The sequence below is a fragment of the Penicillium vulpinum genome (genome assembly GCF_028829585.1).
Source record: "Penicillium vulpinum strain IBT 29486 chromosome Unknown utg000001l_segment0_segment0, whole genome shotgun sequence".
Lineage (NCBI taxonomy): Eukaryota > Fungi > Ascomycota > Eurotiomycetes > Eurotiales > Aspergillaceae > Penicillium > Penicillium vulpinum.
The window spans coordinates 1,353,645-1,374,429 of record NW_026643241.1 but is presented as its reverse complement, the minus strand read 5'-3'; the positions used below and the strand labels follow the sequence as shown (position 1 = coordinate 1,374,429).

Here is a 20,785-nt window from a genome sequence, read left to right as displayed (position 1 = left end):
GTTGCAGATCGTACACGTCAGGTAACAAAGCCTCTTTGTTCCAGATATCTGAGGGCTTTCGCATTTCTGTACTTCTGCTCAACGCGCACCGAGTATACGGAGTACATGAATTGCCGTAAGGTTCATGATCTGGCCACACAGTGATAAACCCCTATAATATGACAAAATAAGCGAACTGTGGCTAGCTGCACTTGAAGCTACACGTAAGCCAATTTCCCGTCATGTCGTCCCTGAACCAAGCAAGCGCTCATTCGCCGTGTTCCTGAATCGGCGAGACAACAAACCCTGAACCCGGTAACCATTCAAATGGCTTATTCGCCTTTTCTTCCTATATCAGGTCCGGATGAGCCGCACCGCAGCATATCCGAGAGGGTCCTTCAGGATTCAGGGTCTTGACAATACTGCATTCTGCCAATGAAACCCCAAAAACGTGGCGGTTTTTCCCCGATGCCAAGAGTGACTTATGCGAGACTCCTCAACGGAGTACCCCGGACTGACTTTTCTTTGGCCAGGTTCGTTCAGCTGATTTTTTAGCTGCAGTTGTCCTCGAGCCTATGGAGTCTCGACTGGCTGTTGATGGATGTGATTGGAGGCGCGGACTCCGCTTCTGCAGGTGCATGTTTGGTTTAAAATAGACGGACGCTGATCGGCGTGATGTTTAAGAAGAAGCAATGTTACCTCGGTTCTGGATAATTCAAATAGACATTTCATTCCTTTTATTCCAGCGTAGTTCTGGTCTGAATCCTTAATTTTTTACAAGTCTTGTCTATACCAACTACATAATGAAATTCCTCGCTGCGTGCTTGACGCTCGTCAGCGTCGCTCCCTGGACCGTGAACGCACTGCCCCACCCTGAAGATCTTTCAGTTCTTGCCTACAGAGCCGTACGTCAGAAGAAAAACAAATTATGGCTACGATCCGAAGTGAAACCTGCTAATATTTTATAGTGGGACTTCCGTTTGCTCAGTGAAGCACCCCCGGTTTGCAACAGCTCCATGAACAATATCGAGTACTCTATCCTCCACTCCTCTGGCGCAAGCGGGCGTACCTGCCAGACATTGGATCTTACCCAATTCAACTCTACAAATGTCAAGAGTATCTCGTGGAAGAGCCCCTCGGATGAGGACCGATATGATCTTTGCATGTTCAGCACTCCTGACTGTTCCGGTGGAAGTCTGCTGGGGAGCATTACCAATGGCTGGGAAGTGTGCTATTTGTACAACGGGTTCGAGGCATGGACTATTGTCCCGGATGGGAGTGATTGTGTTCCAGCTTAATCAACGGGTCTGATCTGACAATTGGAGGGAAGTTGATACTGTGTGATAAATAGGGGATGTGTATGTTGAATGTTTATAGGGTTGGATATGGTATTTGTTGCAAAGCTGGGGTACACGTCATGATGGACTTGAGATTAATGTAATTTAGGACAACATCTTCCAAGGATCAACCTGTGGCTTATTGAATCTGCTCGCTAGGGGAATATCGAAAATGCTTTTCTACCTCAGGAATTGTTAAGTACATGTTTGATGTAGTTAGTGGAGTGGAGTGGAAGAGTGAGGGAAAGGCCCTCAAATAGCCGCATAGAGCTCACTAGAGTTTCTATGGGCCGAGAAATCATGCTGCAAGCCTGTTCATTATCAGACCCGGGTTATGCCCAAAGCATGATCCAACCGTCTGAAGTGGAAGGTGAGGGTATGAAGGGAAAGCTTAGGAGCTGGACACCGCATTATTTCCCAACATCACGCTGCAACTCTCGAACAATGGAATCGAGAACAAACCTAGCGAACCCACGATGCAACCTCAGAGTCCAATCTGGAATGACCTTCTGTTTCTCCAAGGCGCCTTCAGCATCCACAACCTCATAATCATGCGCACTTGCAAACCGCACTTCAACAAACGTTCCCTGTCCATTTATCTTGAACGGCTCCGAGACGCTCATCTCATGTCGCACGCACGACATCAAGCGCCAGGGATACCCCCACCGCGCGATCTTCTCAAAGAACTCGCGAGATTCGGGCGGCAATTCCGACGAGACAATCAGTCCATTGCTATCTGCATCGGCGGCGGGTAGTCGCTGTACTTGTAATATACCGTTCAACAGAGTACGCGGTGCACCAGTAGTTTTGTCCGGCGAGAATCCTTCCTCCGAGTTGCCTGTATCGCCCGATGTGAAGCGGAAGCTCGTGAGCAATCCGGCAATAGAACCCTCAGCTCGTAGGGTCTTGCTTCCCAAGACAGCTCTAGCCCAGGCATACTCGAGCTCTGTTTTTGTTGGTGTTTTGGAGCTTGGAACGCGCGCTTCGAGGGCTTTTATGGGTATTTTTGCTGCGTAAATGTTTGTGTATGCGCAGTGCTGGGTATCTGGGCGCCTTGGTTCGCGGAGGGCCTTGCTACCTGCTGCAGGCGGAAGTTCTGGGTATTTCTCCTCCAAGTAGCAGAGTCCACGGTGGATGCCGTAGCTGGCTATGCCAGTGGTGGCGGCGGTGTAGCCTAGGAGACGGAGGGAGCGTCTGGGCATGGCGATGGCTGTTAAGGTCAATTGGAAGAGTTCATGTAAATATGAAATGGAGAACACAAATGAGTCGCTGCTCTAACTACTTTGGGCGCATCATCTGATGCGCTTGGGGGCCAAAGGTTACCTATGCCCAATATAGCATTAGTCAATGCATGCTACTCGGCCCTTCGCTCGACCCTACACCTCTTTTGGTCTATTGGGCCGCACCGCACTAATTATATTTTTACCCTGATTATAAGTATCAAAAAGGTAAATTAGGGGGGAAAGGTAGGAAACATTGTATCTCGGCCACGATTTCATGTGGGTAGGACCTAAAGCTACTTCAAAATATTCAATCCTTTATTGTATATATCTGAAGGGTTAGTTAAAAGATAATTATATCTAGTATAAAAGTATAATTTGTATGGTACGGCCCAAAACCCCCAAAGGGGTTAGGAGGGAAGGGCTAGTACCACTTGCGTCTCGATATTTCAAGTGCCAGTTGAACTCGACAACAATTGTACAAATTGGATATACACTTATATATAAACGTGGCATGGATGTGCATGGTGGATCTCGAGAACATCCACCTCGCTGTAGATCAACATACTTCTGGTATATGCCGGCATATCATCTCACGTAGCTCCGGTGCGCGGGTTCCAAGGCAAATATCGACAGGCGGTAATCTGTAAGGACCATCATACTGGATTTGGAAGAATATTTTAGCATTTGACCCACGTAAACAGCTCAGGTCGTAAGTGAGAAACAGTGGCCAGGAGCGGAGAAGCAAGATTTACGGCCAGTCTTCACAAACGGAAAACTTGTGAGTGCATTATTTTCTGCGCTATAGTCTAGAGCTAAGTCAATCTCCAGGCATTCCACACTGGCCTTGAAGATATTCTCAGCTTGTTGACGATGGATATTTCAAGCACGGGGGTCGGCCATACTCGCTAGCTCGCCTCTAATATATAATGAAATTGCAACAGTACGTCTAGACCCGCTCCACGAGATAGGTAATAAAGGGGTCTCCTTTGCGTGAGTCAACCTGCTGAGTGTAATTACTTTGTGGTACTAATTTTCGAATAGCACTCAGAATTACCCTATCGATGGAACCTTATATATGAACAATGCACCTGGCTACAAGCTCATTTTTCAGTATTCCCGGCTGCCAGTCACGGGCTTCCACAATAAAGGATCGAACCCGACTATACCTGCCCCCACCCAGAGGTGCCTCGAAGCTATACATATGATCGAAGAGATAGCTCGGAAACACGCTCTCACTCTGAATGCAAAGCGAGGCGATATAACCCCCATCAATAACCTGTGCATCATACACGCTTTCGAGCCTTTAATCTCGACGCAGAGGGCCTCACTACCCCCAAAGCTTCATCTAGCCATGATGATGCTGAAGGATCCTCAGCTAGCTTGGGACCTCCCAGAGTCTCCTTCTTGGTATACAGGGCGTATTTTCGGGCCGCACCGAGGATCTGGAGATAGAGCGGAGACTTGGCATCTAAAGATGGCTTTTGCCGATAAACAGTAGCAGATGAACACATTTTGGCGAACTCTGAAGTTGGAGCCCTGTCCAATGGTTGAGATGATGTTTGGGTCCTGGAATATTCCAGGCCTCATCTGATGAAGTGCCCTCCAATAGCTCGCCCTCTGTCTCGGTCGCTTGATGGGGTTCATTTATTTGCATGTCTGTTTTCCCATGCTCTCTGGGTTCCGTATTGTTCTTACCGGATCCATCGCACCAATGATACCTGAATAGGTTTCCAGGCAGCAAAGGAAGCAGTAATAAATATAACCCAGAGAGAGCAAACATTAGAAAACGATAGAGGGTCGATATTGGAACGGAAGAACGGCCTTTACCCGACATTAACTTCAAGATTTTGGAGGCGTACGGTGTAGAAAGAAAGTAAAGGAAAGGAAAGGGAGGTTAAGCTTAAACAACTGAATAGGGGAGGAAAACACTTGAATTACTTGCTCTTCCGCATACCTCCAAGCAATCAATATTTAATTCTAGCAGTAAAGTATACAAAATGAAAACATATTTTAAGCTACTTTATACTTAGTTATACTACCTCTAATATAAACTATTTTTACTGCGTCAGTAGACTTCTGTGGATCAACGGATCGCCCCGCCGACCCGCTACCTTTTTTTTCCTCAACTCACCTCAACTCGCAACAACCCTACAGTCGAATCTCAACTGAATATTCCATCCCAATGACAACCCACACAGACTCCTCATCCGCCCAATCCGCTCCACCCTCACCAGCAACAACAATGTCAACCCAAGACAACCAAGATTACCCCGCGGTCGACAACTCCCTCGATGACATCTTCGGCTCCTCCCCACCCCACGAAAGCACGCTTAACGTGCCGCTAGCCTCAACAACCACCCCAATGTCCTCATCCATCGAACCCTCCGACCTCCCCAGCCTCCGCCGCCAGCATGTGACAGCAGGCTACCGCGATGGCACGTCCGCCTCAAAGGGCGCGCACGTGCAAGAAGGCTTTGACGGAGGCTTTCCGGTTGGCGCGCAGCTGGGTATGCGTGCTGGCACTGCGCTGGGAATTATGGAAGGGCTGCTACGCGGGTTCGAGGAAAGGAGTGGACCGGGTGTTGTGAGGAAGCCGGCTGTGCGGGCAGGTCATTCTGGTGCTGCTCCTACGATGACGCACACGGGTGGCAATACTGAAGTTTCGGAATTGCGTCGGCAGAAGAGAGAGCAGATTCGGACGCTATATGAGGCTGCGCTTAAAGAGCTAGATGTCCAGGCTGTTTTTGCTGAGGCTGATAGCGCTGCTGCGCAGGTTGTGCCTAAGGCCAAGGATGAAGAGGAACGGGCGGAAACGCAGCTCAAGCGAAGGGGAGATGTTGTTGTTTCGAAGTGGGAGAAGAGGGTTGATGTTCCGAGTTGGGAGGAGAATATGGAGGCCTTGGAGATGAAGGAGAAGGAGGAGGGCAAGGGTGAAGGCCAGGGCCAGACGGTGGAGCACAGTTGAAGTTGTCTTGGATTTGTGCAGACATGTTCACAACTTGCACTATGTGACTGTCGTCGATACGACACAGAGCTGTGCTTTGTCCGAATATCTACATAACAATGCCCCGCCAGCTACAGGGACGGAAGGAAAAGGTCTCCTCTCGTCTTGTAGATACGGATGCAGGATTGTTTCTGCAGAGAGGGGCAGGTCGACTGTCTCTCGGGGTCTACTTTGCTTAGTCCCCGGCACAGGATCATCCCTGGCGCGGGCGTGCAAGTATCCAAATACTTGGAACAGTCTCCGCTACCGCTGCAAGGGTGATGCGGGCAGATGGGCGGGGTGGAAGGCCGGTCCGGGCTGTCTTTGCTCGGTTATTTGGGAGAGAATGGTGTTGCTTCTCTGAAACACTGACGCTGGGGCTCTGCACACTACTGCAGGAACAGCTGCCACGGTGGTGTTGTGGGTTGGATTTGATATCTGATTTACCTTTCTGGCATTCCAGACACATTTTGCCAGATTTTGGAGATAGCCCCCGGGTCAATTATATTAAGATGCATTCTACAAATATACCTAGATTTGTCAGGTTGAAAAAGCAAGCAAATCCCAAATGACGCCTCCCTGTCAAACACGAGGTGGAAACGACAAGTCATATCTCACGTCATAGTCCTACATGTGAAGCCTATGTACAGAGTAGTCATCGGACAAAATCAAAAGTACACAAACGAAAGCAGCAGAAAGGTCTAGACGTCAAATACCAGATCGAGCTTCCTACAGCCCCACTACGCACCTCCGATAGATCTGAAACCTGCCAACAGGGCGGGTCTCGGGGACGCAGTAGGCGCACAGCCGATGCAATGGCCGCCTTGCGTGTGAGGTCGCGTAAGAGGGCCGGCACAAGGAGGTGGAGAATGGTTTGGCCAGTCCAAATAAACCTGCTGTCTAGCGTTACCTGTCAAAGAGCGAATTGGGAGATCGGCCACTTGCGTTTGAATTATATTAACAAAGAGGATTGAATTATCTGATATCAGATTAAGGATTGAGGGGAAGACGGGGATGGCGTGGTTTGGTAGGCTTTGTATGGCGAATCAGACTGGTAGGCTTGATTTAAGGTTGTATGACATAGGGAGTAAGTTGAAGGGGAAAACATACTGTCGAGTCATTTCAACCGAGGTAAAATTTGAGGTCTTGGACAGTGTAAATAGTAGCTTTTGTGTCTTGTCGGACGTTGAGGGGCACATGCAAGGGATGAATCTTATGCTCAGATCGGGATTAATTGTATACAATATGTGAACTCAAGTACTCTGAATGCAGCTGTTAGTGGGGTTATGTTCGAATAAGAACAACTCGACTGTGTGCAGTCTATGAGAGGTGTGCATCGGGTGGAATTGTCGGTCAGTGGGTGTCGGTTGGCATGTGCCCCCCCAAGCCCTAATTAAATACTCGAACCTTGATGCTGGACATGTCGATCCTGTGCAGCCATCCCACCTCCCCGGCCAGCGGGTCCCCACCCTGGCGCAGCCGTTATGGAGAATATACGAATATCTGCACGTCGAGAATTCGACAGATGAGCATCGTATTGGTGTCCTCGTGCTGCCGGACTAGGATGCGGGATTGGTTTCCTGCCGCTATATCTTCGTGTTCTGAAACATCTGCAAGAGAATTTGCGGACTGTGGATTTGGAATGGGCATGACGCACTACATACGCGGCTAATCGGGCTGTGCAAGATCTCGCAATGACTGGTCTGTTCAGATGCAGAGATCGAAAAGCTGCTGAGGGGTAAGTTTGCGCTGGCCTAGAGCGAGATTTGGTGGCTCTCTTCACCCTTGTTGGTCCAGGTCCAGGGCTTTCTAGTTATGGTAAATGGATCCCGGTATACGGTGTACGCCTATGAGGCCTTATCTAGCTAGGTAGAGTAGCTGTTGTTACATGCGCATCATTCAGTGAATAGCTTGGGGAAGTCGCGGTAGTATCGAAGATACCTTGAGGGATCGGCTGAAATTCGCAGTCCCGCATTCCGCAAATGCGTCCCCATCTCCTAGACAACGAAGTAACAGATTGTTCATGCTTGAGATAAAATGTGCTGGTTTCTATTTTTGTCTATCCATAGAGCATGCAGTAGTGAAACATTTTTTTTGATGAATGCAAGAAAAAGGCTAGAGAATGCAAATTTTGGGTCATAGAAACACAGACCACACAAGTGGGCCATATTCCCATATTATAGATCACAGGTTGAAAGGGAAATGATTGTCGCAGCCGTTGTAGCAGGACGTGATTCGGTCGAAGAGGTAGAATGAAGACCGTTGAAGATAGTAACTTCGTAATAAAACAGAGATGATGGTAATACAGCACGCGAATAGCGCAATCAAGACACGGAAGAAAATCAATGCGAAGAGATGAAAAGTAGAAAGATTAAAGATAGTAGCTCGAGGGTATCGAGTCATGATTCGGTAGTCGTTGTCGCTTGACCAGGCATCGTGTTCGTTTCGTGGCGCGATATAGCGCATGGAGAGAACGTCTTTTAGCGCGTCGGTGTCCAGCCACATTCGGGTCTGAAGATTCATTATTTTCGTTTTGCGCGAGAAGCATAATAGCACTTTTGCGTAAGGGAATGGACGTGTTCGTAATCATCGAGACACATTGGAGACATGAAGTCAGTGATGGAAATCGTTGGAAGTGATCGTTGGAAAGTCGGTATATTGTAGCATGGTTTCGTACGTTGAAATAAAAACCCAGAAAACCGGAACGCCGAGTGAAAATGCATCAGATGGTGTTAACATTGCTCTTCTTGTAAGACTTTTGGGACTTCTGGCAATTTAATGAACGAAGTGAGTTCATGAAACGCTGGAAGAGAGGCCTTTGCTCCCGAACTCCATTGAGAGGGGTTTGGGGATGCTGGTCATAGCAGAACGAAGTCAACTGCTCCTTTTCGCCCTTCTCAGAGTTTGGATTAGAGTATGCGGGTGAATCAGAACGCTGCCGACGTCGGAATTGAGCCTGGAAAGCAGCAGCTGCGGAGCGGTCAACGTCGGAACTATTGAGACTGCTGTTCTTGCGAGAACGAGGAGTGCGAGCCAGAGAGGTGGAGGAAGGGGCAACGAGGCGTAATGTGTTCAGGCCGCTGTACGACCGCCCGGCCTCTCTGCTAGTGCGGGGGCGGTCCATGCTAGGACGGAAAGCTTCGATACTGGGCTCTCCCATATCCTCTGGCATGCACGGGAACTGCTCAGATGTTTGAGCCTCGAGCATGGTTTGATGTAGTCTAGGCTGTGACTTTGTACCACGGAGCTTAGCACGGCTTCGGACCTTGCGCAGCGTGTCGATGGGTCGGCGGGACATGGATTTACGGCCAGTAGACTCAGAATCAGAATCAGACTCCCAAACGGACTGTTCGCAGAATGCGTCGATGGTAGAGATTGAAGGCCGATCCATCGAGGTTCGTGTCCACTGGCGGGAGATAGGTGGGGAGCTAGTCACAGGGCTTGGAACAGGACTAGGGCAGTCGTTGGCGGGGATGAAGAAAGATTGGTCAAAGTGGTTCCTGTGAGGTTCCATGGTGACTGGGTTGATCAGTGATGGAGGAGAGATCATGGAAGGGTCGAGAGGAGGAGGGCGGGTTCCAGGGCTGGATTGCTTTCGGCGAGATGCGCTGTGGGAAGTCGCAGCACGCGATAGATTGAGGGCGACAGGAGGCTGCTTCCTACGGCGGGTCCTCGATGAGGTCGACCCTGTAACATCATCGTTGCCCATGGTGATGGTAGTGGTGGAGTCGTTTGAGTGTTGGAAGCAAGATGTGGGTGACCGAATTTCCGCCGGGGCGAAAGCAGGCACTGGTGGGGGAGGTGGAAGAGAGTATGTAGGTGGTGTAGAGGCAGGGAGATAGAACCGGCGACTAGGCTCGATCTGGACCTGCCGTGCGTGCTTGTACAACTGTTCAGTGGCCTCGAAGACGGCGTTAGGGCAACTAGGTGAATCGTAGGAAGAAGAAAAGGAGCTGCTAGGCGTCAAGTCGGGAGTAGAGCTGTCTGTCTGGACGGAGCTGAATGAGATCTGGCTGCTGTGCACCGGGCTATGTTCCTCCGTTGATGGAGTATATCGGTGGAATCTCAAGCTGTTCTCCAACTCAACCTGTGCGAGTGTGGAGCGATCTGGTCCGGGGTACTGTAGCGGGTTGTGGATGTCCTTGCTTTGTGTCAGGGAGAATGGGTAGTATTGGGTTGCGTCTTCAAAGCTATCATTGCGCATTTCCGATGTGTAAGGGTTCCAAGATGGTGTAGCGGTCAATGATTCCTCGAGGTAGAAGGGATCGAGATTTGATTCTTCGAGTACCTTTGCGCCGGCCGTGGGGTAGTAAGATGATCCTCGCTTTGCTGGTGAGGGTGATGGCAGACAAATTGTAGTTTCTGATCTATTTTGATCTTGATACAGCACGTCCAACTCGCCTGGACAATAAAGACCTCTGTGATCCATGGGACTGTGAGCTCGAGTAGTATGAAAGAGAAGTATCACGAGTAATGCAAGATCTTTTAGAATCTAGGCACAGTTCAACACACACAAGAGATAAAAGAGAGGAGGGTTGCCAGGAGAGAAAAGGAAGGAATGAGGAATGAAATGACCGAAGTGGAGGCCAGGGTGAATGGGATATGTTTATACCAAAAATAACCTTGAGCACCTAGAAGCCCTAGGACAATGATCCGGTGGCTAGCGGGAAAAAACAGATACATACCAATGCACAATGTAAACAACAGAAGCACAGACGATCATGACCTATCTGACCTTGCATGGTCCCCTTCCGTAGGGATGTTGCAGCAAGGACCCTTCGATTGGGTCCCCCAGCAAGGGCGCGCGGAACTCGATCCGTACAAGTGTAGCTCTGGGAAACATCCCGAAGCACACAATGGGGATTGTATGTGTCTGTGTCTCCGTGTGTCTGTGTTATTGTGTTCTTGTCCTCTTGTATTTCCTGCATGTCTGTGATAACTATGTGTTATGGAAGCCAAGGAAGTAACACGAGGTGTTCGTACCACCAGATCTCAAACATTTGAAATATTTTCAGCCTGTCAGAGACAAAAGTCCAAAGAAGAAAAAAAATTGTACATCTGCAGTGTGCTAAAATCCTATGCAGATGGCTGGAAATGAAAATGTGAGATATCAATGAACACTGCCTGGTGCGGAGTTCCCGGGATCAGCCACTAATGCTGTCGATCGCCGTGATCTATGAGCTCTGTCACTTGTGTACTTTGGACTTCAGTACTTTGACACTTTTGGGTCTTGTCTTAATGTCGACGTTGTGTCGCACATTCCTCGCATCCTAGCGACGTTAAAAACTCGAGCCTCACTATTCGATGCCACAACGTTCCATCTCGGAAATTGTTATTCTAGCACCTACGTCATGGGCGTTTTTATTTATTTATCTATTGTTTTTTTTTTTCTCTTTTGATATTGAGCACTCGGTAGCGGCTGGTTAGATACCGTTAATGCTTTTTTTTTCTATCTTGGTCGTGACATCAGGTCTTTTTGCACCTTTGTCGGAGTGAACATGAGCTATATTTGCTTTTTGTGTTCCTAGTTTTCCCATCTATCGTAGTCAAGCCTTAATCTCTTAATAAATCGGTGCCTGGGCTGAGGTTAGTGGGATAGAATATTTTAATTTGCCATAATACAGAAGTGATGGCCGGACACTCAAGGAGGTGAGGTATACCCTGACAGTGGACTAATCACAAATGTTGTGCATCTGTAACTCTGACATTGTGCTGCCATTGGTTCATCGATGAACTCTGTTTTTTGATTATTTTGTGATCCGACCATGCAAATCCACTTCATGTCTGTCAATATGTCAATCAATATGCCAATCAATATGCCAATGTATTTGCTGGGTTCAACTCTAAATGCTGCTCTCTATCATTCGCAGCCCTATATTGTATACACCAAAAATTTCGATCATTCTGTACGCCTGTAATGCTGCAAACCCTCAAGCAGACCAAAACAAAACAAACCAACAGTAAACAAACCCAAGACATGTGCTCAGTTAAGTCAATAAACCCCACATTCCATCGAAAACTTCGACTTGCATGCATCCCGCTACACGTACAGCCGAGGTGCAGCCATCCCGACCCATGTATAAGTATCGACGCACTCCCCAGTAGTACCCCTGATCTGCAGGCCCAATAGGCTCTGCTGTCCAGTTCATGCACTGTTCACGATATCTAAGTGTTTAAGCCTCCATGGACGCAGCCTCTGCATACACCCTCGCCTCCAGCCCTCCCCATCACATTCTTTTGCCGTTAGATGCCCAGTCCAGATACATAGAGTTTTGAATAGATTTGTTCTCTCGAGTGCAAGATATCCCTATTATCTAGTACTAGCTCCCACGGAAGGGACTGTCTCAGGAGCAATGGAATAACAATTAGGAACATCCCAGTCTCTCGATAGAACAAGCTCTGAATTGAGAACCTCATCTGAGACCAGATCCAGAATCAAAAGTACACAATGATGATCAGCGCAATTCAATATCCCAGAGGCTCAGACCTAGAACAGATCCCTTCCTAAAGGATCCCACTCATCAATCCCGGAAGTGTCTCTCAAACCATATTCCTCAACTGGCCAATAGCCCCAATCCCAAGTTTCTGGACAAAGGAACTGAAACCTTCCAAGCTCCGGCGGAGCTGGTCTGCGGGCTGCAAGGCATGCTTGAAACCTACCTCGTTACTGGGTCTTAGCTCCCGTATGGAGACTCTCCGGGTTTTTGTTGGTGCGTCCGTGGCGCTGCGGGAAGAGCTTCCCCGACCCGACTGAGGTGTCAAATTTTCCGACTTCTGGGCCCTTGCGTTTCTTTTGACTTCAGGTCTAGGCCTTGGGCAGGGGGGTCAATAATAATTTCGAAGTTTTACTGCTTATGGGGCGCTCGTGTTTGTTCGATGTCTCGGCGGGGTCTTGTATTGGGAGCCTCCTGGCTTTAGGTATTGGAATTGGGGGTAGCTAGGGGCTATGCTCTGGATAATAGTTGCATCATGTATCACTGCCCGGGTAACTAGTTTCTCTTATAATGTATAGTATTGGAAGAGCTGGAATGCTCCAAAATACTGTCATTAGCACTGGGGGCCTCCGGGGGGGGTCCCCGGGGCGGCCGATAACACGGCTTCCCCAACAGAAGCAAGTATCCACTCCAGCTCTAGACACGTCAAAAAAGCTGTTCACTTGAATTTACAAACAACAAACAGCTTCTGTGTTGAATGAGATGCAGTGGTGTTGATCGTGTTCACAAGCAGCTGGCAATGATAGTATACAATTTCACAATAGGTGAAACCATCCAGTGAGATACTCATACCTGCTGCTAGTCTCGTCAGTTGTAGTTAGGAACTTTCAGGATCGAGCAGACACTATAGACAAGCGCCAGGTTTTTGAGGCAAGAATTGCAAAAAGATCTAGCAAACATGTAGTTGTCGGCTTGTCAACTTTTTGTTTTCAAAATGGCCAAGTCCCCAAAAAGTCACTCAGGGTTTCGAAAGAGTGGCCCACTTTGTATGGTGTTTGTGTCGTGCACAGACCATCCCTATACAAAAATTGTCCCCCGGAGCAATTTCTAGCCACTTGTACTGTTGTATGCAGTTTGACCACGCAAATTGGGTCGGTGGGTATATGTAGAGAGGAACATGGTAGACGACTCGTCTTCATATCTTCGCTACTGCTACTAGGCTCAGCCCCTCTCGGCTTCTGACACTTGCTGCCTCGCGCCACATTTCAAATATCTGGGAGATCGCCCAGGACCCAGTGACGCCTGACCCCCCTATGACATCCTCCCCCGCAGTGTTATGGGTCCCTTTAAGGGCTTCCGTGACGCCTGGCTTGGATCTTATGGGGTATCACCACGCTACCTGGTGCATCGGCTGTGGTGACTGAAGTCCCGGGGGCTTTTGGCCTGCTGACTTGGTAATTATTGATCGGTTCTAGCGCTGCTGCCCCGATGAAAAAGTCCGGAGACATCCGTTTGTGAGGACAGTCGCCTTTCTATTGGATCTTTGCTTTTGGGTTGGACATCGGGAATCAATATTAGCATTGAATTTGAGGTACCTGATTATTTCCAGCTTTCAAAATTCCAATCAAGGTTAGTTAGGAGAGCGCTCTTCGCTTTGTCAGCGCCTTGGGAACACCGGGGCTGAAGACGATGTCATTGCGGGGGAGAGGCTGAACAGTGCCACGTATATCAACTTGATACATTTGAATCATGTTAGAAGTAGAATAATGTAATGGTAGGTTGTGGATATGTAGATATTTATGTATTTATGAATTCATTGAGATTGAAGTTGAAAATGAGAAGACAACTCCTTCCGAACTGTGGGGAATGCAGTAGATGTAGTAGTAGTTCGTTCCAAGAACTGTAGCCGCCAGCGCGAGAACCAAGTGGATCAAATGGAGCCTAACCAAGATCTATGTTGTATACATGTTCCAATATTACTATGGGGATAAAAGATCCGAGTAGTTGATAGGAATGGCCATGATAAATAGCCTAGTAAGTCTTAGTGGATGAAGTCATGGATATATATTTTCGCTAGATGTTGGGATATATATTGTTGCCCGGCATAACAGAACTCAATGTGATCCGCCAACGCATCGTTACATATATGTTTTTATATATTCAGCTGCCTGTTATTCCATTGCTAGCCTTGATCAACCGTGGCACCATAGCGAAAACTAAATTAGCTTCAATCATCAGTTTCCGTAAGCCTTGGAGGTTTTCTCCTATCTTTGGACTTCCTACTCTACTCTTTACACTACAACACTACAACACATACACATACACATGCATATTCTAAAAATTTCATAGTTTCGCACTGTTCGATTTTGCATTTGCCACTACACCACCGGTCTGTGCGACCAGTTCAGCCAGGGTGCAGCTAATTATAGAGGTATTGCGTCCCCCCGAATTGCACAGCGAAATCATAATTTGGACGTGACGACACTGGACTATTGAGATCTGACATACTTTCTATAGAGTATCTATCTACTCCGTACTTGGTACTCGATGATAGATAGCCCTGGAAAAATCAGGCGAGAAAGAAATACTTGAAACTGGGTTAATTAGGGCAGGGACTGCGCCAACATTCCTGCCTCGAGAGAACGTGGGTTCCCCTTGAGCTACGGCCATCCCAGGTTCGATACTTTTTTCTTCATCTCGTCACATCTGTTCGAATTTGAATTCGGGCAGCCGGACTTTGAGGGTTGGCGCTTCATCCCTGAGACACGTTTGGTGCGCTGCAGCTCTAGCTGCGGCAACCCCAGCCATCTGAATTAACCAGCCACCTCGCATTTCGAACCTTTCTCGTTCCTTCACCTCTCCTGATTTTGAATCGCTTCTATTTTTCTCCCAATTGAATTATATTGTGCATTGAGTATTGATCAATACGGCCGTTGAGGCTGTAAATCCGCTCAACTCTGAGCGATCGATAATTTTGCGATCGCGATCCTGGAGAGCTATCCACTACTTCGATCAGTGACGCAACATTCGCATTGTCTTCCAACCCACGAGTTTATCGACCATTCTTAGAGGTGTCTCGACACATCCCAAAATTGTCTGACGAAGTGAACGATTATTACGACCCATCAACGTTTACGACCTTTACGCGGCAACGCCAGCCGACTGTTCAACGATCATCTTCCTCTACTTCAGCCGATCCCCAATTCCGACCTCCGAGCGCTTCTGACTCTCAGCGTCCCTTACGTCGTATCCCTCGCCAAGCAGAGGTCCGCCAATCGCACCGCCGAGTCGCTTCGCTAGGCGCCCCGGTTTCACATCCCAATCGACCCCAGCCGGCGCGTACAACCCCGGTCTCTGTGCAACACGCCCCAGCCACTGGTATCGCAGAGCTACGTCCGGCCCTTTCCGAAGCGCAGACAGACGACAACGGATCGACCATCGACGATCCGTACCAGCTCCTCCATACTTCCTACTGGCCGCAGAGAAACACCAGAGTCTCGTCGCGCACTGCGTCGGCAATACTTTTCGCTCTCGAGGAAGCTATCCGTGGACCGCTACAGCTCTCCACTGATTGGGACGAAGTGAATGCTTCTATGTCAGACATGGTAGGCGTCGCTGGTCCCGCTGGCCCCGTGGGCAATAGCCGTGTTCACAGTGGCGGAGCCCGTGTCCCTCAGAACCCCATCTCAGGGACATCACAACCACCGAGCGGTATGAGGACACCTACGGATATTATGAGACAGCGCCGGGATCGGGAGGCTCGCCGCAAAGCGGAACAAGAGGCCCGAGAGAGAGAACAGGAAGAATTGGAACGACAACAACAGCAACTGGAGCAAGAACAACAGGCTCAAGCTGAGGCTCGCGCCCAGATACAAGCCCAGGCCCAGGCTCAACAGTACGCCGCTGGCGTTGCCGCCGAAAATGCATCCCAATCAAGAATTAGAGTCCCACGAGCACCAAGAGGTTCCGAAGGACAGCCCCAGACTATGCCCGTCGCTTCAGGGCCAGCATCTGCTTACCGACCAACAGCAGATGCTACGCCGAGTACCCGACCATCAGAATACCAGACTGCACCACCGACTGCTGGGACGGGGCAGGTTGCTAGCCAGTCACGGCTGCCACAAGCAACTGGCCAACAGACCCAGCACGGTCGCTCGCAGAGTGCGGCTGAGATTGGAGCTCAGAACAAACCAATTGGGGCCTCTAAATCCACCCAGGCCCTTCCTGCAGGACAGCCTGCCGCTACCCAAGCTCTTCAGCAGCCGAAACGTGTTGGGTTTCCGCATGCATTCGAGCGGTGGGAAACGCTGTCTTCACACTGGGAGGGCCTCACTAGCTATTGGATGCGCAAGCTGGAACAAAACAATGAAGATCTAGAGCGCGATCCGATCAGCCAACAATTGGCTCGGCAAATTACCGACTTGTCTGCCGCTGGTGCCAATCTATTCCATGCGGTAGTTGAATTGCAGCGTCTACGAGCATCCTCCGAACGCAAATTCCAGCGCTGGTTTTTCGACACCCGTGCTGAGCAGGAACGCTCGAAAGAAGTACAGGCAGACCTTGACCGCCAGCTCAAAGTCGAACGACAAGGTCGAGCCGATGCCTTTTCCGCTGCCCAACAAGCCGAAAAGGATAAACTCAAGGCCGAAGAGCTGCTTAAAGAGATGCGTCGCGAACTCCAAATATCCAAGGAGGAGGCGCGTCGTGCCTGGGAGGAGCTTGGCCGTCGTGAACAAGAAGAGCGAGACCGAACTAACTCTCTGCGCAATGGAGAACCCACGCTGGTTGGAGGGGTTCAGGTTGTGCCTATGGTTTCTGGCCTCCCTAGTCGTCATACCACTCGCCCACAGACCCGTGAGGGCCCATACCCTGGCGGACCGACAGCGACCGCCATGGGCACCGACGCATACCACGGAAAATCTGCAGGGAGCGCAGGCGGTCAATACTACGACGACGGCACGCCAATGTCTCCCACGGGAACCGACCCCTTCATCGAACCTAAAAAGGTTGACCCTCCTACCTCAAAAGCCCCCTACCCACGTCCACTCTATGACCGCGACAACACGACTGTGCCATACCCAGGCCCTGCAACTTCGGAGCCCGACGCGCGCTCCTACGTTGGCAGTAGCGAAGCCGGCGACGACGACTATGCTCACTACTCCCATGATCCTCAAGGCAACACCCTTAGCTACCCACCTGGGCCTGGCTCAGAGGGAAGCGAAGAGTATGAGCACTCGCCCCGACAGAGCCACTACATGCCTGACGGCGCCTATACCTCTGCCGCCTCTTCTGCCCCACTGCAAGCTCCGCATGCGCCCATCTCTGCTGCGGACTACAGTGGCTCCGGCTGGGGCCCTGGCACTGGATGGGACTCTGTGACACCGCGCCATCGCCACCCCACGCGTTTGAGTGATGTTCTCGAAGAAGACGAGACTAGTCGCACAAATCCCAGCCGCGCCACAAGTCGCAGCCAGGCCAGTCGGAGTATTCTTTAAAACATGTTTTTGGCCTCATGTACCCCATCCGGGCTTCAGGCGTTTAGCGCTGGATTTTGGTCTCTGAGCTGTTTATGCATGCATAGAGAATCTTGAAGAGACGCTCTCGTATCTTTATCAAGAGTCTATTTTGATTTTCCAAGGCAGTTCTGTTCTCATTGGCCGGTGTTTCTTTGTTTCTTTGTTCGTTTATCACTTGCCTGTCTTTTCCTCGTCTGTTTTTGTAAAGTTGGCGTTTAATTCCCCCTATCCCCAATAGTGCTGTTTTTCTTGTCTCGTATGTCTTCTTTGTGATTTAGTTTTGTTTTCAACGGTGATAATACTTAATTGCCTACCTGCCTTTCTACGTAGTACTATAGGGAGATGGTTATACTTCTACGCGTGTCCGGAGATAATTAAAATGACGTTCAAAGATTTCCATTATTTCCATTGTGTCAATTATCTCCATTATTAGCTCCCCGCCAATCCCAATACTGGCCATCTGCCCCTGAGTCCGACCCCCTGAAGGATCATACTAAGGAGGGCGACAGGGATGGGGATGGCTTCTCGAAAATACTCCCTCCATTCAGTTCCCCCTTCCATCTGAGCACCATCAGAGTCCCGACTCACTCAGTTTCCAGCGGGCTTCTTGGCTTGCGACTTGGCCGGCGTGGCACCACGAGATTTCTTCCCCGAATTCCTCGACAGCTTCCTCTGGTGTGCTCTTTGTTGTCGCTGCTGGTCGTGTTGGAGACGAGCCCTTTCTGACCACACCCGGAGACACTCTGGTCCACGCAAGCACCAGATCAAGATCTCACGGGTTGCTAGCGCATCCTCAAGAGAATTATGGCCAGCCGGATTGGCTTGGATTTGCACACCCAGCAAATCCCGCGCAAGATTCTTCAACCCGTAAACACGTGGGAGCGCATTCCTACTTGAGATATTAGGGAAAACAGCCTCGGCGGTCAGAATAGACGTGTCCACAACCCGGCCGTGAACCAGCTGTAAGGCCCACATGTCGTGCTGAAGAGCATGGCCGATAAGCACAGTGTCACAATCCAGGAATTCCTTCAGCGCGCGACGTGCGTCATGGTGAGAAGTGAATGCCTTTTTCTCTGCGATGGCGGTCTCCATTCCGGCGGGCGTGATACCGCTGACTGAAGTAAGCCAGTCTGTCACCTTAGCGGTTGGTGCGACGTAGCTGTGGATCAGTACTTCACCGGTGAGGAAGTCGACCGCAGTGATGAAAGCTAGCTGGGTGGTGTTGCCCTTTGTTTCGACCATTTCGCAGTCGATGACGATTGCCTTTCGGCCGGTTGAGCAGCGCGTGAAATTGTGGGCCAGATGCGGTGTGCCACGCTTCAGACACGCGGTTGTGTCGATGTTGTCTGGGCAATTGTAGCCCTGGATTTGCAGACGTTGAGAGGGGTGGCATCGACCGAGGAGGTACTTCAGGAGCAAGGCTTGCTCAACTGTTTCGAGGTTTGTCCAGCGGTGCTTCATATCGCCATAGACGAGTGAGAAGGTCTGGGGTGGTGTTTGATCGACGGAATGGAAGGGTTCTGTGGTCTTTGTCTCGGCGCTGGAGCGCATGATTCCATCCGTGTCGTTTGTGTTGGCTGTGGTGACATCGCGGGCGGATACGTACATTGGGGACTGAGAAATCTGCTGCGTCTCTGAAGTGACCGCTGGCAGGGATTGAGATATCTCCTGAGCTTGCTGAAGGTCATTTCCCGAAACCTGAGAGGCTTGTTCTGCAGACTGAGAACCCTGAATTAGGGACTGAGAGTGCTGCTCTGAGTGAGAGCCGTGAACTGAGGACTGGGAGCCATGGACCGAGAGCAAAGGGTCCTGAATTGAGCCCCAAAAGCCCTGAACTAGAGGCTGGAACTGAAAGTCACGAGTGACTGCATGATGCACTTGGGCGGGTGTCTGATAGCCCTGAGGGGGTGCTTGGTACCCCACTGAAGGTTGAATGAACTGGACAGGAGCTTGAAAGACCTGAGGAAGTGCTTGGTATGCTGAAGCGGATGCTTGATAGATGTCTGCTGGGGTTTGAACTACCTCCACTAGCTGTTGAATGTCTTGACTCCGCGGTTGGAAGACTTGGGCCCAAGGCTGAAGGACTTGGGGGTGCTGTTGGAGGACTAGAGGCACTGGTTGGTAGACATCTGCTGGGACCTGAGAAGTCTCCACTGGTGGGTGAGAGACCTGAGTGTGCGATTGGATGTTTTGACCGCGTGCTTGATTGAACTGCTCAGCCGGCTGTGAGGCTTGAGTGGGTGGTTGGAACACCTGAGCGCGCGCTTGACGCGCCTCATCGGCCGCCGGATAGATACGCATTGGTGCTTGATGTGTTTCAAGAGGTGGAGTATGGGCACCAGCAGTTGATGGACGAGCTAGGGCTGGTGAGGGGCTTGCTGATGCGACTGAAGAAGCATAGACGCGCATGGGTGATTGATGTGTTTCAAGAGTCGAGGTACGCGCATCAGCAGTTGATGGACGAGGTAGGGCTGATGAGGGGTTTGCTGCTGAGGAAGGAGGGAATGCTGGTTTTGCTGTCACACTCAACTTTCCGCGTCTGATGTTTCTCTTCTCTTTGAATGACAAGGTGCTGTGTCCGACTTCAGTTCTATGCCGAGATAAATCAACTGCATCTGCAAACATGGTATCACACTTCGGGCATGAGAATATGCCATGTGTGTTTCTGATATGGTCGTTTAAACCCTGGTCTGTGTTGAAATTCCGATTCTTGCATACTGGACATTGATGCTTCTTGTCCACATGCGAATGATTCTTGGGTTTGGCTTTCTTCTGCTTCTTAGGGGCCATATTGGACGAGTGAAAAATCCCTGAAATGGGGATTTTTGAAACGTGGGATTTTTCGAAGGTAGAAGAAGGTGAAATGAGATTGTTGGAAATTCGTCCGAACTACGTCCCGTAGGTTACCTATTCGACTTCTAAGATGTTAGGTCCTCTCTAGGGTTGTTTGCTGCCGGCACGGCCACAAAAAAGATGACATTGGACGACATTAAAAAAAAGCATACATGTCAACGTCTTTGGCTTGACATTAGTTAATACATTAATATGAATTTCTACATGTTGTAGGCTCATTTCTCTCCATGTAGAGTGCCTCTTATTATCCGAAGATGAATCTATTGACCAACGAGCGAAGCTTCGAGTATTCAATGACTGCTTCCCTCCCTTCTATCCTAGCACATTTGGTTTAGGAATACAATATTTTGCATTATGTATATGAATTCGAGATGGATTTCAGTCGTTGAAAAATATTGTCAACTAGATATAGAGGTTGAGATGATAATTTGAAGGACTTCCGAGGCCAGTATCTCAGCCA

General features: G+C 49.6%; 8 protein-coding genes across 8 annotated transcripts; 3 read left to right on the top strand and 5 right to left on the bottom strand.

Annotated features, from left to right (window-relative positions):
- Positions 1–782: 782 nt before the first annotated feature.
- Positions 783–1,277, top strand: N7479_000496 (uncharacterized protein; the record flags this gene model as incomplete). Its single annotated transcript, XM_057248194.1, has 2 exons — positions 783–884; positions 948–1,277. The coding sequence occupies 2 exons, from the start codon at positions 783–785 to the stop codon at positions 1,275–1,277; spliced, it is 432 nt and encodes a 143-aa protein (XP_057112626.1).
- Positions 1,278–1,726: 449 nt separating this feature from the next.
- N7479_000495 (uncharacterized protein) lies at positions 1,727–2,518 on the bottom strand (the record flags this gene model as incomplete). Its single annotated transcript, XM_057248193.1, has 1 exon — positions 1,727–2,518. One exon carries the CDS (start codon positions 2,516–2,518, stop codon positions 1,727–1,729), a length of 792 nt encoding a protein of 263 aa, XP_057112625.1.
- Positions 2,519–3,822: 1,304 nt separating this feature from the next.
- On the bottom strand, positions 3,823–4,050 carry N7479_000494 (uncharacterized protein; the record flags this gene model as incomplete). The annotated part of the gene is made up of 1 exon (XM_057248192.1): positions 3,823–4,050. One exon carries the CDS (start codon positions 4,048–4,050, stop codon positions 3,823–3,825), a length of 228 nt encoding a protein of 75 aa, XP_057112624.1.
- Positions 4,051–4,721: 671 nt separating this feature from the next.
- Positions 4,722–5,504, top strand: N7479_000493 (Yae1 family protein; the record flags this gene model as incomplete). The annotated part of the gene is made up of 1 exon (XM_057248191.1): positions 4,722–5,504. The coding sequence occupies one exon, from the start codon at positions 4,722–4,724 to the stop codon at positions 5,502–5,504; it is 783 nt and encodes a 260-aa protein (XP_057112623.1).
- Positions 5,505–5,736: 232 nt separating this feature from the next.
- On the bottom strand, positions 5,737–5,991 carry N7479_000492 (uncharacterized protein; the record flags this gene model as incomplete). The annotated part of the gene is made up of 1 exon (XM_057248190.1): positions 5,737–5,991. One exon carries the CDS (start codon positions 5,989–5,991, stop codon positions 5,737–5,739), a length of 255 nt encoding a protein of 84 aa, XP_057112622.1.
- A 2,253-nt stretch (positions 5,992–8,244) lies between these two features.
- Positions 8,245–9,951, bottom strand: N7479_000491 (uncharacterized protein; the record flags this gene model as incomplete). Its single annotated transcript, XM_057248189.1, has 1 exon — positions 8,245–9,951. One exon carries the CDS (start codon positions 9,949–9,951, stop codon positions 8,245–8,247), a length of 1,707 nt encoding a protein of 568 aa, XP_057112621.1.
- A 4,330-nt stretch (positions 9,952–14,281) lies between these two features.
- On the top strand, positions 14,282–17,451 carry N7479_000490 (uncharacterized protein; the record flags this gene model as incomplete). The annotated part of the gene is made up of 2 exons (XM_057248188.1): positions 14,282–14,304; positions 14,973–17,451. 2 exons carry the CDS (start codon positions 14,282–14,284, stop codon positions 17,449–17,451), a joined length of 2,502 nt encoding a protein of 833 aa, XP_057112620.1.
- Positions 17,452–18,060: 609 nt separating this feature from the next.
- N7479_000489 (3'-5' exonuclease) lies at positions 18,061–20,262 on the bottom strand (the record flags this gene model as incomplete). The annotated part of the gene is made up of 1 exon (XM_057248187.1): positions 18,061–20,262. One exon carries the CDS (start codon positions 20,260–20,262, stop codon positions 18,061–18,063), a length of 2,202 nt encoding a protein of 733 aa, XP_057112619.1.
- Between the last annotated feature and the right edge of the window lie 523 nt (positions 20,263–20,785).